General features: G+C 38.7%; 1 protein-coding gene across 1 annotated transcript in view; it reads left to right on the top strand.

The window, feature by feature from the left end:
- The first annotated feature begins 2106 nt into the window (after positions 1 to 2106).
- Positions 2107 to 19932, top strand: part of LOC137646665 (uncharacterized) — a 70311-nt gene continuing 52485 nt past the window's right edge. Inside the window, exons 1-5 of the mRNA XM_068379770.1 lie at positions 2107 to 2235; positions 5521 to 6058; positions 6314 to 6502; positions 7443 to 7620; positions 18244 to 18305. Coding sequence (XP_068235871.1) covers positions 2228 to 2235; positions 5521 to 6058; positions 6314 to 6502; positions 7443 to 7620; positions 18244 to 18305 — 975 coding nt within the window. The 5' untranslated portion in view covers positions 2107 to 2227. The remainder of the gene's footprint in view (positions 2236 to 5520; positions 6059 to 6313; positions 6503 to 7442; positions 7621 to 18243; positions 18306 to 19932) is intronic.

The raw sequence follows: 19932 nt of genomic DNA, 5'->3' as shown, positions 1-19932 counted from the left end.
ACCAAGTAACATAAATAAATAAGCATTACCAATACTCTAAATGAAAATCTTACGTAGCAAATAAAACATTTCTAAATTTCTTTAGACGTCTGACGTTTAAGACTGTTTGAACTCGGGCACAGTGTAAAATCCGGACGTCGGATGCCGTCCGGGAGAATAGAAAATCGCTTGTATCACCGGGAAAGACTCGAAAATACACCTTTTTTTTTGTGACTGGTAATGTTCACTGATACTTTCTGTTATTTTCTGAATAAATGTTCGAAAAATATTGGTTTATTTTCATGTTATTGAGAATAATCTCAATCGGACGTCAACATTACACTAACTGGGTAAAATAGCGGGCAGTTAGATAGTGTAATGTTGACGTCCGATTGAGATTATTCTCAATAACATGAAAATAAACCAATATTTTTCGAACATTTATTCAGAAAATAACAGAAAGTATCAGTGAACATTACCAGTCACAAAAAAAGAGGTGTATTTTCGAGTCTTTCCCGGTGATACAAGCGATTTTCTATTCTCCCGGACGGCATCCGACGTCCGGATTTTACACTGTGCCCGAGTTCAAACAGTCTTAAACGTCAGACGTCCAAAGAAATTTAGAAATGTTTTATTTGCTACGTAAGATTTTCATTTAGAGTATTGGTAATGCTTATTTATTTATGTTACTTGGTATTACTAAGCTTATCTAGCTACGGAGATAGATGACTAAATTATATAAACCAAAAGTCATTGATTTTTAGGGAGTTCCCAAGTAAAAATGTGATTTAATGTCTTTAGCCTATAGTAAGCAGCTCTTCTAGGAGAAGGACACTCCAAAATCAAACCATTGTTCTCTAATCTTGGGTAGTGCCATAACCTCTGTACCATGGTCTTCCACTGTCTTGGGTTAGAGTTCTCTTGCTTGAGGGGGCACTCGGGTACATTATTCTATCTTAATTCTCTTCCTCTTGATTTGATAAAGTTTTTAAAGTTTATATAGGAGATATCTATTTTAATCTTATTGCTCTTCTTAAAATATTTTATTTTTCTTCGTTTCCTTTCCTCACTGGGCTATTTTCCCTGTTGGAGGCCCGGGGCTTATAACATCTTGCTTTTCCAACTAGGGTTGTAGCTTAGCAAATAATAATAATAATAATAATAATAATAATAATAATAATAATAATAATAATAATAATAATAATAAATGTTATCAGTGAACATTACCAGTCACAAAAAAGAGGTGTATTTTCGCGTCTTTCCCGGTGATACAAGCGATTTTCTATTCTCCTGGACGGCATCCGACGTCCGACGTCCGGGTTTTACACTGTGCCTTGAACTCGCGCGTTTTGTGGTGCAACATAAAACATATGACTGTCGCCACTTTACATCACTTACAAATGCCAACCAAATCGTAACTTACAACGAAGAATGTTTCTTAAGATATATGAAGAATTATTAGAATATCCTTATGTAAAGCAAAATACCTTATAAAAACTTAAATTTTCTTATTCATAAGCGATAAAAAGAACAAAATGAAGAAAAAGATATCATATGAATTGTTCGACCGTTGGCACTTCTGTCCGAAGTAGACGCTTTACTACGTGCATGAATAAAATAAATATTTTTCATATGTAAATTGTCTAAAGTAGTTTTGAGAAAGATAAAGAATTTGAAATAAAAAATACACATTTAAAAAAAGAGAAGCTGTAATTATACTCTAAAAATAATGAAGATGTAAAACACAGACTCAGAAGTCAGAAATTCAGAATCGAATGACCAACCAAATCGTAACTTACAACGAAGAATGTTTCCTAAAATAGATGAAGAATTATCTAAATGTCCTTATGTAAAGCAAAATAACTATATAAAATCTTAAATTTCCTTATTCATAAGTGGTAAAAAACAAAATAAAGAAATAGATTATCATATGAATTGTTTGACAGTTGGCACTCCCGTTAAAGGTAGACGCTTTACTACATACACGAATAAAATAAATATTTGTTATATATAAATTGTCTAAAGTATGTTTGATAAAGATACATAATTTAAAATAAAAATACACATTTATATAAAGAGAAGCTGTAATTATACTATAAAAATAATAAATATGTAAAATTCAGAATCGAATGATCCGCCATTGTTGTTGTTGACATCAGGAGCAGAAGACATCGCAATGACCATTCGGAAATCTGTTTTCGTATTTCTTTTATTCTAAAAATGTCACAGTGAACTTGTCAACACTTGTATGCAATCGTAAGTTACTCGATACTAATTTATTTAACATAAGAATGACAAAATAACTCAAATTATTCTCAAACCGTAAGTGAAGTTTGACCTGTGGGTTAAGGTACAACTATGGTTTCATTACCTTAAAAAACCTGAACAGCAGTAAAAGACATCACTGCTGTTTATTTTTCAATGCAAGTTTATTCTATAAATGTTTATTATTACTCGGAAATATTGGTATTTTTGTGGTGAATTACAGGGCAATGTAACCTAGGAAAAAAACTACTGTTTCTTATAGAAAAAATTACGATCTCTTAAAAAATGACACTCGTTTCCGTCGCAAATGAATAGTTTTAGAAATATATATACATCGATATCCTACGATAATGGGGGACCCCCAGTGGGAACTCGGGGTTTTGGGTGGGGAAAACATACTGGGGAAACGATATATAATTGTTTTCCTATAGTAAATAACGTGAGTGAACCGAATTTGATGTTCATTTCAATCAGAAACAAACAGATCAACCAATTCGGATAACTTTGATCACTTCTCTTACGAACGAACAATAACATTAGCAACGTTACCAATAATACACAGTGTTGCCAACGTTGACGTATGGTACACAGAGTTACCAACGGCACGCTGACATTACTAAAAATAGTAATGATAGATATTTCCATATGCATTTTAAATAATTTCTCCATTTAAGTTTTACTCAATATATAAAAAGTACAAAAAGGGCACAGAACCTAACAAACCCACCTAACCTAGCCTAGAAGTATGACAGGTCACAAAATAACATTTGATCTACATCGGACGTTGGCAGCACTGGTTGCTGTATTTTTTCATGACACAATCTTTGTAACGGCGCCTCCAAAGTTTATCCAGATATACTGTTTTGTATTTTCCTCCGGTTATTATAATTTCAAGAAGGTAATGTATAGAGAAGAAAAGGCTTGTTTTACATTTATATATCGATTCCCCAGTATGTTTTCCCCACCCAAAACCCCGAGTTCCCACTGGGGGTCTCCCATTATTGGAGGATATAGATGTATATATATTTCTGAAACTATTAATTTGCGACGGGAACGAGTGTCATTTTCGAAGAGAGCGTAATTTTTTCTATAAGAAAAAGTAGTTGTTTTCCTAGGTTACATTGCCCTGTAATACACTACAATGAAACCGGAAAGGTTTCGTTCTCATGACCTTTGATATGGGGTTAAAAATCTGCTTCGATACGGGGTACAAATCGGCATAATTTTTGACAAATCGTTGAAATCTTTACCCATACTCTGACTCGAAGCCTATGTACTTAGCTGGGACAGACCGGGTTAGACATAATAATACATACAGGTGGCCGCTATCATAAATACACCCCCTACAACATAATGTTTCGCCACCTGTATATATTATTATGTCTAACTTAGAAAACGGCAGTGTGAAGGGGGTCGCAGGGGCTGTTAGCCTCCCCCCGCGTTAGGTAAGTAGATAAGGACACAGCTTTTAGGTTAGGTTAGGGGGGGGAAAGTTTAGGTTAGTTGATGTCCATTTTTAATCAATGCGTGAGGAACTGGCCGCTGATATACTACGGCTCCGCCATATCTTTAACTTATCCTAAGACTTCAGTCTCAATCCTGAGTTTCCTTCGCCGACAGAATGAAAAACCACAGGAGCCTTTGTATATCAGCAGCCAGTTCCTCCCGCGTGCATAGTAAATGGACACTAACTAACCTAACTTACGTGCCGTGTCCTTACCTACTTACCTGACGTGGGCTAATGCCCCCAGCGAACCCCCTTACACTGTCATATTCTTAGTCGGCCGTCATCATACATATAGGTGGCTGCTAGCGTACATACATCCCAAACCACATTTTACAAGGAAAACATACTCAAGAACACCACACCTAACCTCACCTGGGAACCATATCCTTATTTGCCTCCCGGGGGGTCTACGCCCCTCTGTGACCCCCCTTAAACTACTCGTATTCTTAGCTCTTACCCTGTCCCGACGAACTACATTCACCCCCTAAAACAAAAAAAATTTTCCCCATAAAGAAAATCAATTTGACAAGCACTAAGGAAGTTTATGCCTGTCCTAACCATCTACATAAATCCTACTGACTCTCACTGCCCCAACCCGACTCACTGAGGGGCTCAAAGTCCCCCTGCACCCCCCCCCCCTACTGTTAAGAGACCTAGGTCACCGTGCCCCTAATCTTAGCATACCCAACTATCTCTGAAAAGTGCATGGGTATTTAGATTGAAAAGTTTCACATTTGAGTTATGGAAAATAATTTTATGAATAAAAATATCCATATGACAAAATAAATAACCTGGTTTATTTTTTAGGTTGTTCATAGTTTCAAATATACAAATAACATTATAGCTTTTTCTGTGCACCGTTCAGATATGAAAAATTTGGTTGTATCATATTTTTTTTAGGAAATACACTACATGTTAATATAGTTTGAGTAAATTCACTGTTTTAATATTTTTTTTTAAGTAAATACACTGCATTTTAATATTTTTTAAGTAAATACACTGCAATTTAATATTTTTTAAGTAAATACACTGCATTTTAATATTTTTTAAGTAAATACACTGCATTTTAATATTTTTTAAGCAAAAACACTGCATTTTAAAATTCTTTTCGTAAATACACTGCTTTTTAATATTTGTTGAGTAAATACACTTCTAATATTTTTTGAGTAAATAAACTGTTTTAAGTCCGTTCATGTAAGTGGGAGGAGACGTCTAAGGACGCAACATCTTTGGGTTAGGATGGGGAGTTTCTAAAAACTGAAGTATACCAGTTGGTTAGCATTAAAACCAGGTGGAATATGTGATTTTTATATCTGTCCGTATCAACTGCAAGACTAATGTAAATTACATAATAAGGTACCTTTATTTACTACGTTTACATAATTTTGTTTAGAATTTATGAAATACTTCAGTATAGCACAATCCATTGACTGTATTTAGGATGAAAGCATATTCATAGCTGATGATCCATACCAATTTGAGCAGGCCTCTATTTGTCCCCTTTACATAAATGCTCATTTGTGCACTTATACTATTTTTCACTGTTTGAGCCCTTGAGCTTTTAGCATCCTGCTTTTCCAACTAGGGTTGTAGCTTAGCTAGTAATAATAATAATACTTTAGTTATCCATTTGCTTACATACTCATTAGGCTGTAATAAAGAGAAATTGTTAGAAAAAGATATACATTTCAAGCTACCGTATTGTACGGCTCAGTACTTTTATAACCACCATTATGTAATGTGATGTAATTTAATTTTTCCTTTCCCAGGAATGGCACTCATGGCACTATGTCGTCAGATGAGAAGATTCTGGAGGGTGGGGGCGAGGGGTCGTCTCATGACGCCCACCAAGCCATTACATGTACTATTCATATCATGGCTCCCAGTGACTTAGGAGCAAATGCTATCGATTCAGCATTGGTAGCATCTGTGGAAGCCCAGGATACCAGACAAGAGGGCGATAGCTCGCTTTTGGTTGTCCCAGCCGAAGGAGAGGATGCGATTAATGTTAGTGCCAAAAACCTCATACAGACGGTGACCGAAACAAATATTGGAAGTGTAGAATTGCCTGTGATATCTAATATCAATAGTGATCAGGTTACTGAACATACCATAGAGTTAGTAACAAAGGATGAAAAGCATCTGGACGACGTTATTGAAGAAGACGTAGGGTGTCACTGTTTGATTTGCAATGAAGAATTAAAAGAAGATATTGTGCCTGTTTTCAAGTCCTTTACCACCGCAAGTCAGAGAAAAGTGTCTCTCTTTCTTGGGGATCTTGTGGGTCAAAAACTTACGTCACGAAAGGTAAAATTTACGAGTTTTGGTATCTTTGTGAATTATTCAGAAGTTAATCCACTATGATTTCCATTTTGGTTGTTCCTTTTAAGATTGAGAAATATGCGAAATACTCCTTTATTCCACTGTGCTTTCATTTTCAATGTTTGTATTTTTAAAATAAAGTATTGTACACTACTGTAATGATGTATGACATTTTTATATTCAATGTGTACTGTACAGTATATTGTACCACTGACATAATTCTGTTCTTTCTCTTTTCAGACACACAGCACTATAATATGTGATAAATGTTATAAGTTATTAAATAAGCTGGACCTTCTTGAGTTTGAGATACAGGAAACCAAAGAAGAAATTATTACTAAGTATCAGGAAACTGTTGCGGCTTACGGAGGTAGAGCACGTAGGAAAAAACCAGCGGCAGCTAAGAAGTCTGACTATGTCTTTCCAAAAGTAGGTGTCCTAACATTATTCTAATGCCAGAATTGCCTGTATCTTGGATTTTGTAAAATATGAATCTACACATTTGTAATATTCATAAATGGTTATGTATTGCATATGCATGCAACTTAGTCAGCCATTGTTTGACCCGTGGGTATTTGCTGTATAACCCGCGTGACATTTATCCATAGCCTTGATAAAATCATGCATGGTCTTGTGGCCATACTTTTATATAAGTAGAGCCCTAATCAAATCACTCTCAAAATCTGTACTCATATAATTTCCACTGAAAGAGAGGATCTTTCTTTTCCCTTTGCCAGAGGTAGATGGACTACTTCCTGTAGTTTTAGAAGCCGTTTTGAAAAATATCAGGAGTTGATGATATGAGAACCTGTATGAAAAGGCAGGCTAATTGAGTGCATACCATGACCAAACAAAACCGCACGATTCTTTGCGTGTAGCTATCTACTGTCCGTTGCATAGCAAAGTTGTTCTGTGAATTCATCACACAGACCTACATAAGCGAACTATATAGTGACCTTTATTAGTTATATATAGAAGATTTCGGTTAGCTCATTACACTGATCTACTGAAGTTGAATGTTTCCTAGCCTTTGTTCTTTATATAATTACCGGAGGTTGTTTGGTGAGCTTACTTCCTACTCTCACTAAGAGATCCATGCTTCATTTATACAGTATCAACAAATGTTTATTATACAAATAAAGTTTAATCCGTAAGCTAATCTCCCACTCGCACCATCCCAAGCAGCATTAGTCTTTGTTTACAGCAACCATGTTCTTGATATAGTGAATTTGTTCAGTGAGTTTAGTGGAGGTCATTTTATCTGAAGATTGCTAAACTATTCGTGTTTATATTACAAGGGTTTACTGCACTTAATAATGTACACCATTTTTGTATTAAATACCTAGTAACATTAACCCCCTTTCAACAGATTGAGCCCGAAGATGAAGAAAAGAAAGTCCTAGACATTGAGGAAGATGATATTTATCAACCACAAGTGGATGATCTCCTCGAAGAAGAACAGGATCGACGCGAGGATAGAGATTCTCTGGATGAAGAATGGGAGCCTGAAGTAAAAAGAGCGAGGATCAAAAGAGAATCTAACCCAGGTAACGGGAGTTCAGATTTCATAATCTTTAATTGTTTTTTAAGATTCCACATTTGAATTGAGCCCATAAGCATAACAATGCAGTTTGAAATAAAGTAATGAGGTATCATAATTGTTTTTTGTAACTCCTTCAATCTCATTCCTGCACTAAATAATTTATAACTCAAACTCCAAGCCCCTTTTGGAACATTATGCTTAACTCGTAGCATAAAAACTATCAGTATTAAGATATATATATATAAAAAAAATCTTTTACAGTAACAGCAGAATAAATTTTCTTTCCGTTGATATATGGTTTTTCAATATTAAACTTACCCGATAATCATGTAGCTGTCAACTCCGTTGCCCGACAGAATTCTATGGAGGGATACGCCAGCTATCACAATACTAGAAGGGGGTGTACTTACCAGCGCCACCTGTGGCCAGGTACTCAAGTACTTCTTGTTGACACCTCCTCAATTATTCCTCTGTCGTGCTTCCGGCAAGACGTTCTGGGATACGCTTATGTTCTTGGAGTATTTTCACGACTTTGGTGAAGTATTTCTCTTTGATTTCGGCTGTCGCTTTACTGGAAACTTCTATATTAGCTTAGTTAGCTTTTGGAATTAATTTGATTAATTATGGTGACGAAGAGAGTATGAACTCTCTTTCACCTTTAAAGGGCCGACCCTTCCCTTAGACGGAAGTGTTGGTGTCTAAGAGAGTATAGACTCTCTTTCTTAATTTTGCTTAACAAAAGTTATAGATTTATTTTATATCTCTCCGCCTCTTATAGGCCTCTTCGATTAACTTCCTTTTTTTATAAACTTATTAAAATTAATTTTTATATTTGTTTATATTCGACCTTCCTAATAGTAGGCGGTCTTTTCTTGGTACCGAAGTTAATTAACATTGAGCCCGTCATTTCGGTTTTACCTGTTAACATATTATGCTATTTTAATGTCTTTGAAAGAATTTCTTTGATAGTCTAGTACTGTTTTCAAAGTTGAACTAACGTTTTGTTTTGTCTCTGCAGTTGTTGACGTTCAGAACGTTCAACTTGCACTCTATCGTTACGATAGAGAAAGAATTTTCACGGTTTCACGTTGCAGTAAGAGTAACCGTGTCTAGCGTTTTGTTCATTCTTTCTTAACTTAATGGTTTTAATCCTAATAAAGGAACTTTTCATTTTGGGAAATATTTCAGTTTTTTCCTTTAACAATAATATGTTTTAACGATATATATGATTGGGCTCTTCTCTCAGGTTCTAAGTCAAGAGAGAGAGAGAGAGAGAGAGAGAGAGAGATAGAGACGGAGGGAGAAAGAGGAGGATAAACGTTTCATTCAAGCCTGCCAGGCGTACGAGTAACGTTGTTATCGTTTTGCTCTTCTCCCTAGTCTCTTTAGGGGAAGAAAGTAAACGTTTCTAGAGTGATCTAGTGTTTAGTCTCTTTCCAGCCACTGAATTATTTATCTTTCATTAGATTTTTCTGTTACATTGTAATTCTGTTTTCGCAATTACTAACTTTTGAGAAAGGATAGAATTGCGTGTTTCAGGTACAAACCACTTAAAGTTTCGAGTTCAGTGAAATAAGTGCAAACAGAAAATCAAAGTGATAAGTGATTAGCGCAAAGTGTGTCAGTGTTGTGCGTGAGGGTACTTCTGTGCGCGCCAGTCGTTCTCCCAGTCCGGGACCTCTTGCAAGCTCCCAAGCCCAGGGGAGAAGCAATGTCGAAGGACAAAAGGGTTCAGCAGGCCTTGATCGGCGCACAGAAGTATCCTCGGTGGTTGTGGGCGTGTCTTACCGAGACCGTCACTCCCACCCGCAGACGATTGAGCCCTTATTTTGCTCGTCTGCAGAAGAAATTTAGGGGAGAAAACGCTGGTCTCAGGTCTCAAGACCTCTTAAACATAAAGTCCAGACCTATGCCAGACGTACGAAGTTAGAGTTCAACAACCCGGATGCAGTCATTGGGTTAGCTCTGACTCTCCTCAGTCATCAGTTGAATGCACTCCGCCTAAGAGGAGTAAGGTTCTGCCGCAACAGATCTCTGCTGTTAAGGCTTTACCTCAGCAGACCTTAGTGTCTGCCGACCCCAAGTTGACTCTACTGCAGTCCATGCAGTCACAACTTTCGGTCTTGATGCGTGAGTGTCGGGCTGAGAGTGTTGCGCCTCCGCCTCCGCCTACACTCCCTCCGCCTGCGCTCGCTCCGCCTGATCGCAGTACCACCTGCCAGGCGTACGATGTTGAGCCACGTTCTGAGTTGGCTGTTCCCAGTGGTGCTCAGCCTCCGCCTTCTTTAAGGCAACCTTTACAATGGGATCAGGAGGATTATACCTCTCTTCCTCCGCCTCCACTTGCTGCTCCACCAGTGATGCAACACTCGGTTGAGGTACAACAACCTCTCCCGTCCTTGAGTCAGTCTCCTCAGCTCTCGCTGCAGCGAGCTCAACCCTCCACAAGGCAAGCACCACTACACCTTAGCCTTGCGCCTCAGGAGCCTCAGCTTGCGAGACATTTACCTTGTTCTGCGCAGCCTCTACCTCATCGCGCTCCGCTCACACCACAGGAACAGGAACTTGCTACTCCGCTTCCGCCAACCGCTCAGCAAGCGCAACCCTTGGGTTCAGCCACTCATGCCAGGAGTCAGCCTCCTCCACCCATGCGCCTACCTTCTGCTACTTCCTTTGATCAGCCTTTGCAGACTGAGCCTCAGGTGTTCCCTCAACAGAGTCTTGAAGAGGAAACCACAACTATTGTTGTTCCAGCTCGTTCTGACTCTGCTGTTCAGCATACCTTACCTCCATTTTCAAACCTTATGATAATGGAGGTTATTTGTATTACTTATAAAAATATATTTGTATTCCTTGCAATATATTTTTAACAATATCGCAGAATATGGCAAAAAATATGAATCATGAGTTATGAATGTAAGGTAAATATTATGTTGATATTTAAACCCCATGCAAGCATGCATAAAGCACTCTAGCACTGGTCATGGAATTTCTGAGAAATGTTAAACGCCATGCACACGCTCTGCTTACCTTACAGCATGCTCTACATACAGCATGCTCTGCTTACAGCATGCTCTGCATACTACATGCTCTGCATACAGCATGCTCTGCATTCAACATGCTCTGCATACAACATGCTCTACATACAGCATGCTCTGCATACAGCATGCTCTGCATACAACATGCTCTGCATACAGCATGCTTTGCATTCAGCATGCTCTGCATACAACATGCTCTGCATACAGCATGCTCTGCATTCAGCATGCTCTGCATACAACATGCTCTACATTCAGCATGCTCTGCATACAGCATACTCTGCATACAACATGCTCTGCATACCTTACCGCATGCTTCTCAGTCACACATCTTTGGTTGTTGCCAACTCACTAGACTGTCAAGCAGTTTCATAACGTTGCCTTCTAGTCTGCTGCTTTTGCACCAGTGAACCCTCACTGAGAGAACTTAGCTTTTCTAGGATATGGTCCCTGTAGATGAGAAAGTTCTTTTCTCCCTCCTTCTGATATTCCCTTGAGGACTCTGTCATTTGGAGGGAGCCTTTAGCTGCATAGCCTCCTATGGACTTTTATTTAAGCGTAACATGCTTCCAGGGAAGGTAATGGTTCCACTTCAGTCGCTAATCCCGTCTGTTACCACACCTGCTCCCATAGACCTTGAGCTGTGTTGCAAGACATGCAGTCCAAGCTTAGTCCTTGTTAGAGGATTTTTTGTTTACGGAGTCAATGTGTCACGGGGAAGACGTTCAACAACCAACAGAAGTGACTTGTTGTGACGCAGTGCGGCAACCTCAGCAACCCGATAAGGAGTTGTCTGTACGACCCAGACAGTCTAGACAGATTCGGGTTGTCACTGTACTTCCTTGCTTGCCCATGATTGACAGTTCACAGACTGTGCAGCAGTACCATGATCTTGTGTCCGGCTCCGTCAGACGACTGGCTTTTAAGAGCTCCCACAAGTCGTCGCTGTCTGGAGATTTTCAAATGGACTATGGATCTGACCAAGGAACTGGGCCTCCTGGTCAATTTTGAGGAGTCTCAGCTCGTTCCATCCCAGACCATTGTCTCCTTGGGTATGGATCTTCAGAGTCGAGCTTTTCGGACTTTTCCGTCGGCCCCAAGGATCTTCCAAGCCCTAGAATGCATCCAGAGCATGCTGAGAAGGAACCGATGCTCAGTCAGGTAGTGGATGAGTCTAACAGGGACACTTTCATCGCTGGCCCTGTTCATCGTGTTAGGGAGACTCCACCTCCCCCCCCTTCAGTATCATCTAGCTGCTCACTGGATAAAGGACATGACGCTAGAGACGGTCTCAGTTCCTGTTTCCGAAGAGAGGAGGTCTTCTCTCGCGTGGTGTAAGAACAGCTTTCTTCTCAAGGAAGTCTACCTTTGGCTGTTCAGAAACACGACCGCCGTCTCCTCTCGGACGCATCAGACACGGGCTGGGGTGCGACTTTGGACGGACAAGAATGCTCGGGAACATGGAATCAGGAGCAAAGGACACTTCACATCAATTGCAAGGAGTTGTTGGCGGTTATTCTGGCCTTGATAAACTTCAAGTCCCTCCAGCTTAACAAAGTGGTGGAGGTGGACTCTGACAACACCACAGCCCTGGCTTACATCTTCAAGCAGGGAGGGACTCTTTCGTGGAAGTTGTTCTAGATCGCAAGGGACCTACTCATCTGGTCTAAAGATTTGAAAGCTAACTGGTAACGAGGTTCATTCAGGGCGGTATGAATGTCATGGCAGATCACCTCAGACGGAAGGGTCAGGTCATCCCCACAGAGTGGACCCTTCTCAAGAATGTTTGCAACAGACTTTGGGCCCTGTGGGGTCAGCCAACCATAGATCTGTTCACTACCTCGATAACCTAGAGACTCCTGTTGTATTGTTCTCCGATTCCAGACCCAGCAGCAGTTCACGTGGATGCTTTTCTGCTGGATTGGTTCCATCTCGACCTGTATGCATTCCCGCCGTTCAAGATTGTCAACAGGGTACTTCAGAAGTTCTCCTCTCACAAAGGGACACGGCTGACGTTGGTTGGCTCCGCTCTGGTCCGCGAGAGAATGGTTCTTAGAGGTACTGCAATGGCTGGTCGACATTCCCAGGACTCTTCCTCTAGGAGTGAACCTTCTAAGTCTACCTCACGTAAAGAAGGTACACCCAATCCTCCACGCTCTTCGTCTGACTGCCTTCAGACTTTCGAAAGACTCTCAAGAGCTAGGGGCTTTTCGAAGGAGGCAGCCAGAGCGATTGCCAAAGCAAGGAGAACATCCACTCTCAGAATCTATCAGTCTCAAGGGGAAGTCTTCCGTAGCTGGTACAAGACCAATGCAGTTTCCTCAACCAGTACCACTGTAACCCAGATTGCTGACTTCCTGTTATATCTAAGGAAAGTAAGATCCCTTTCAGCTCCTACGATCAAGGGTTACAGAAGTATGTTGGCAGCGGTTTTCCGCCACAGAGGCTTGGATCTTTCCACCAACAAAGATCTACAGGACCTCCCTAGGTCTTTTGAGACCTCAAAGGAACGTCGGTTGTCCACTCCAGGCTGGAATCTAGACGTGGTCCTAAGGTTCCTTATGTCATCAAGATTTGAACCTCTCCAATCAGCCTCTTTTTAGGACCTCCCATTAAAAACTTTTCCTCGTGTGCTTGACAACAGCTAAAAGAGTAAGTGAGATCCACGCCTTCAGCAGGATCATTGTTTTCACATCTGAAACGGCTACATGTTCCTTGCAGCTCGGTTTTTGCTAAACGAGCTTCCTTCACGTCCTTGGCCTAAGTCGTTCGAGATCCCAAGCCTGTCCAACTTGGTGGGGAATGATCTGAAGAGAGTACTTTGCCCAGTTAGAGCTCTTAGGTACTATCTAAAAAGGTCTTAACCTTTACAAGGACAATCAGAAGCCTTATAGTGTGCTATCAAGAAACCTTCTTTTCCAAGTTCTAAGAACTCAGTTTCTTACTATTCAGGCTTCTGATTAGAGAAACACATTCTCATCTGAAGGAAGAAGACCTTGCTTTGCTGAAGGTAAGGACACATGAAGTGGGAGCTGTGGCTACTTCAGTGGCCTTCAAACAGAACCATTCTCTGCAGAGTGTTATGGATGCAACCTATTGGAGAAGCAAGTCAGTGTTCGCATCATTCTATCTCAAAGATGTCCAGTCTCTTTACGAGTACTGCTACACCCTGGGACCATTCGTGGCAACGAATGCAGTAGTAGGCGAGGGCTCAGCCACTACATTCCCATAATCCCATAACCTTTTAACCTTTCTCTTGAATACTTTTTATGGGTTGTACGGTCGGCTAAGAAGCCTTCCACATCCTTGTTGATTTGGCGGGTGGTCAATTCTTTCTTGAGAAGCGTCGAGGTTAAAGGTTGTGATGAGGTCCTTTAGTATGGGTTGCAGCCCTGTATACTTTAGCACCTTTGAGTTGATTCAGCCTCCCAAGAGGAACGCTGCGCTCAGTAAGGAAGACGATCTTATTAAAGGCAGAGTAACGGTTCAAGTCGACTTCCTTACCAGGTACTTATTATTTCATTGTTATTGTGGATAACTGATTATATGAAATACGGGATACTTAGCTATCCTTTAGTCTTGTACACTGTTTTTTCACCCACCCCCCTGGGTGTGAATCAGCTACATGATTATCGGGTAAGTTTAATATTGAAAAATGTTATTTTTATTAGTAAAATAAATTTTTGAATATACTTACCCGATAATCATGATTTAATCGACCCTCCCTTCCTCCCCATAGAGAACCAGTGGACCGAGGAATAATTGAGGAGGTGTCAACAAGAAGTACTTGAGTACCTGGCCACAGGTGGCGCTGGTAAGTACACCCCCTTCTAGTATTGTGATAGCTGGCGTATCCCTCCATAGAATTCTGTCGGGCAACGGAGTTGACAGCTACATGATTATCGGGTAAGTATATTCAAAAATTTATTTTACTAATAAAAATAACATTTTACGTATTTTGTAAAGTTATCATACATGTAACCAATAGCACTAATAGAGGAAATTAATGGAAATTGCTGCACATAATATACAGTTAAATAATTAAAAAAGATAAAATTCCTGGAAATTATTGCACACACTGTAATATACATTGTCACATAGGGCTGACAGGAATAAAAATCCTTGGATGTAGAGTATGTGTCTTGAGATTGTTTTGGGAGTTAGCTCACTGCCTAAAATACTCGTGAACCAAAGCAATTATTCCCATAAATGTACAGTAGGAAATTCACTTGTAGCATTCCACGTGCGTAAATAATCACGCAAATTCAATTATAAAGGTTTGTAATGTTAAGGAACAAATTGTAGTGCTCAACATCAGAAATGGATACAAATTAATAATTCGCTTTTAAAAATAGAAATATATTTACAAATTAACTCATTTGCTTTACCTTTGAGGCAGATTGAGAAAGGAGGAGGAAGAGGTTACTGCTTGGAGGGAGAATCCAAGTCCATGATAATTTTTCATAAAATTGGGAGTTCTCTCTCTCTTGAAGGGCATTCACTATGACTCTGTCACTAACTGAATCACTTAACCCTTTTACCCCCAAAGGACGTACTGGTACGTTTCACAAAACTCATCCTTTTACCCCCATGGACGTACCGGTACGTCCTTACAAATAAATGCTGTAAATTTTTTTTTTTTCATATTTTTGATAATTATTTGAGAAAATTCAGGCATTTTCCAAGAGAATGAGACCAACCTGACCTCTCTATGACAAAAATTAAGGCTGTTAGAGCAATTAAAAAAATATATATTGCAAAATGTGCTGGGAAAAAAATAACCCCTTGGGGGTTAAGGGTTGGAAATTTCCAAAGAGCCTGGGAGTAAAAGGGTTAATTTATTCTTTTGCATGTTTTTTTTTTTTTTTTTACACTTGCATTCAGCTTTCACAAGAAACCTATACGATTGCTTTTGCCTTTTCTTTAAAATCGTATCGAAAGACGACCGTAAATTGATTAGCTGCTCGCCCTGCCAAAGCCTTATTGGGGTGATGTATTTCTACAAATTTTTTTTACAGTTTCCCACATTTCCAGCATCTTCATGGTGAGAGGTTTGTCACTGTATCTCCCCCTCAATAAAATCTCATCCACTACCTCTTGTTGCTGCTCCTTATGCAACTCCACAAGGTTCTCAGCCATCAGCTAATTGCTATAATCGTCCAGAAGATCGTTAATGTCGTTCTTGTTAACCTCCAACCCTTGGTCTTGTCCACAATTTTATTGACAAGTGCCTCCTGCAGAGGTTGAATTTGTCAGAATTACATTCAGGAATCCATTCAGGCCAGTTTTCTGCTTGCAGAATTGAGTGTTTGCTTGGTGAACCCTTTCCAGGCTTTATCAGTCATTTTGAGGTAGCTGACTATGTGGAAATGTTCTTTCCAAAGCTCTCAGCGTGTAGTTTATTTTCATTCGGTGATCTCAAAGTATTTGTGGAACATTGTCTTTGTGTACAAATTTATAAAATTTGGGATCACCTACTTATCCATGAGATGGAGAATTGGAGTAGGGTTGGAAATGAGAATCTTTATTTTAATGAATTTGAGATTTCTCCATTAGGTCATCTTCAATGGCTGGAAGAAGGGCAACGGCATTGTCCATTAGCAAAAATGTCTTGGAGTGGTAGGTGCTTGTCCACAAGGTACTTTTTAACTTTATGACCTAAACCATCACTGACCCATTTGACAAGCAAATGGGAGTCGCCCAAGCGTTTTTGTTTGACCTTGCATAATGTTCCGTTGTTTCTTCTTAACGTTGTGCTTTTTAATGGATTGTGGATTCTTCAAGTGATACACCATGAGAGGTTTTATTTTGCAATCACTGCTGGTGTTAGCACAGAGCATTGGGGTAAGATGGTCTTTCATAGGCTTGTGACTGGAAACTGCATTTACTTCTGCAGTGTTGAAGGTCCTCCTGGACATTTGCAGAGCAGAGTGGTTTCGTTGAAGTTGAATTCGGGCTGCAGCCTGAAAGACAAAGAATCCACGAACCTTCTAAATTCAGAAACTAATGCCTCAGCTGCCTTAACGTTGGAGCTCACAGCCTCACTAAGCCTGTTTTTCTAGAAGTTCTCAAGTAAGCTACAGCTCGCTTTGAATATTTCTTTGTCTGCTGACATACCTTGCTCATTTTTCAAAAGACAAGCGTACAGGAACTGCTTTTTCGCAAATAATGTTTTCTGTCACTGTATCTCATGCTGACTGCTTCTCATTGATCCACATAAGAAGCAGCCCTTTCACAGCATCAATTGCTTTGATTTATTTTTGGGAATCTTACAACTTGTGGATATTTTATGATTGTACATTTTTTTCAGGTCTTTCACACATATACCTTGATCATGCTTCTTGATTTCTTTTTTCACCCCAAAGATAATTACCTCCATCATACCATCTTTCTTGATCGCTTTGGGGTTATTCTCATGATGCTGTATTATACTGTTAAGACTGTACATGTAACTTCATAGGAACAACAGAGGTAACAATTCTACGAAGAATATCTGGTCACAACTTTACCAAGATCACTGGAGAGAGTGGAAGAGTTAAGATCTGAGTGGGAGGGAAGGGGAGCTAGGGCAGAACAAACTGGTGTGAAAATCAATTAAAGCCTACATAGGTACTGCTTGAATGCTTTATGTGCATCGCGTGCTAGTCTCGCTAGCACTTGTCCAGAGAAATGTATGTGGGAGGAGGTTTGTGCTTGCAGACTGATACAGTGCTCATAAACTGATTTGAATTTTTATGCTTGTATTCCGAGTTACTCATGAACCAAGGTGTTACAGTATTTTTGTTTTGTGATAATGTAGTTGAATTCTAGTTACTGTATTGAACAGTTTGAAAGTTAAATCTCTCATCGGCTTAATCATATTTTCTTCCCAGTATGTTCTAGCCTTTCATCTCAGCATTATGTCGTCACAAATCTTTTAAAATCTGTATTGAATGAATTATTTCTACAAAATATTTTGAAATGTATACTAAAGTATACAGTTATTAAAATCCATATATATTTTAGTTATCCCTAATAATAATAACATTCTGTATTGCCAAAATTCATTTTACTGTTTGAGGAGCATAAGAAAGTTTACAGTGCTTGTTTCCGAGGTATTTTCAGAAATCTGGAACTTGACCTTAACTTTTATCTTAGGAACTTCATTCACAGATTTATTTCTTTCTGCCTTTTTCTCTGGTAATTTCCAAATAAGTTTAGTCGCCTGTGCATTCTTCTTCTTTCTCTACAAGCTTGTCCCTATTTGGGGTCGCTTTAATGGTTCTTCAACACATTTTCCATTTCCTTTGGTCCATTGCTTCTTCCTTGCTCAATCCCAACTCCCTCATATCTCTCTTTACACAGTCAATCCTTTGCAATTTTGGTCTACTTAACCCCCCATCCGACAGTCCGATATTCGTCATCTTCCTTTATCGAATAGTCTACCTCTCATCTCTTTATATGTCCATACCATCTTAGTCTATTTTGAGAGTACCTCTAACATGTTTGTTTGTAACCTTATTCTTTCTAGTAACCTGTTCATGAATAATTGAAATTACCAAATGTCACACCTTTCTTATGAACTTCAATTCATTCAAATTCTTAATTTGCAGACCCTACTGGGCCACCTAAAAGGAAGAGAGGGCGTCCGCGAAAAGATGCATCTAAGCCAAAGGTAAGGTTGAAATTATATGTTTTAAGGCTTCCAGATTCCTGTTACATGACCATTTTCATGTTGCTTACACACTTGCTGATATAAATATGAGTTGCATTTACTATCAATGTCGTTTGCACCAATTGAGAGATTCAGACTTAGAGTTATCAAACAGTACAGTGATCTGTCTTTCCTGCGATTATTTAGTGAAGGTGAAAATGATCTGTTGGATTCTGTATGAAAGGATATTCAGTTTCTTGTTTATCTGGGTAACAATTACCATATTTTACTTTTTCTGTTGGATTTTGTATGAAAGGATATTCAAGTTTCTTGTGTATCTATGTAGCAATTATTTTACCTGGTTTTAATTTCCTTGCCTGTATTTTTTTAATTGTTCTATAGTCTTGTCTGTTAGGGGAATACTGTTTGGCATTATGAATTTGTTCAATTGTAACACTTCCATGATTCACAATATGACTAGCTTTCAGTAATGATAACTGCATATGTGACTATTTGAAGAAACTAGCTCTAAGTCACTATTTTACTGATCTTTTGAAAGTTAACCTTTACTACAGTACTTTTGATCAGTTTGAGGTTCCCTCAAGTGATTGCTTATCTTCAAGACAGTCCATTTGAGGCAATGTAGCCTTGGAAGATTTGAGTGCACAGGAAGATTAGAATTATGATAAATTTATGCAGCATGCATAACGAGCTAATCCAATGGTAATGTCAGAGATTACTATCAAAATCTAGAAAAGTAGATACAGATCAAGTGGAAGTTGGTTATACCCTGCAAGTTTAAGCTGAAAGTCAACTACTAAAGATCAAATTAGTTAGGGAACAGTAATTGCAAAATAAAGTTCTCCGTTTAAGTATTGAAAAACTTCCTCAAAACTGCATTATTTTGTGCAAATGAATTGAAGTAGGCTACTAGATATGTTTATTAAAGATTGAATTTCCTTTAAAGAGTGAATTCTAGAATTTTAAGTAATTTGAAGGTATTTAAAGCAACATTATCAAAGAAAAAGTTGGAGTATTGAGTGATCCAGTGTTCTAGACATATATGATTTATTGTCATTCAACTTTTATCCCCATATTTTACACTGCACTAATTTAAGCTAAATCTTGGTTATATGAAAAAATAAACTCGTTTCTACACAGGAAATAGGATCAAAAGAATAACTACAAAAGTAAAAGTTGCACTGTCTTGCAAAAGCCGAGTGCCCGATGAGTAAACTATATAGTATCTGTGTATTTATAGTGTGAGAATGGTTGAATACTGTATATTATGTAGATTGTATATCACCTTTGAGATGTTTATCAAAAGAGGTTTACTGGAGATTAGTGTAATATCAAAAGAGGTTTACTGGAGATTGGTGTAATTTGCATATCATGCAATTGATAAGTAATGACCAATTGTATTATTTCCAGCAGAAGACAGTAGAATAAAGTAGATTCATATTTAGTAAATGCAACATAAGAGAGAAAACACATATCTAAAATATTCTTTCAACATCAATTTATGCCTATGCTTTTTTTAGTCAAATCAGTTTGGAATAAGATTTTCCAGTTTAAAACTGTTTAAAGCATTTCATGTAACAGGGTTTGGGAGCCTTTCATGTTTTGTAACTTGCATTTGTTTTATGTA

This window comes from Palaemon carinicauda, chromosome 9 (assembly GCF_036898095.1).
Source record: "Palaemon carinicauda isolate YSFRI2023 chromosome 9, ASM3689809v2, whole genome shotgun sequence".
In the NCBI taxonomy this organism is placed as follows: Eukaryota; Metazoa; Arthropoda; class Malacostraca; order Decapoda; family Palaemonidae; genus Palaemon; species Palaemon carinicauda.
The sequence above is the reverse complement of the archived record's forward strand: the minus strand, read 5'-3'. Positions and strand labels throughout refer to the sequence as shown.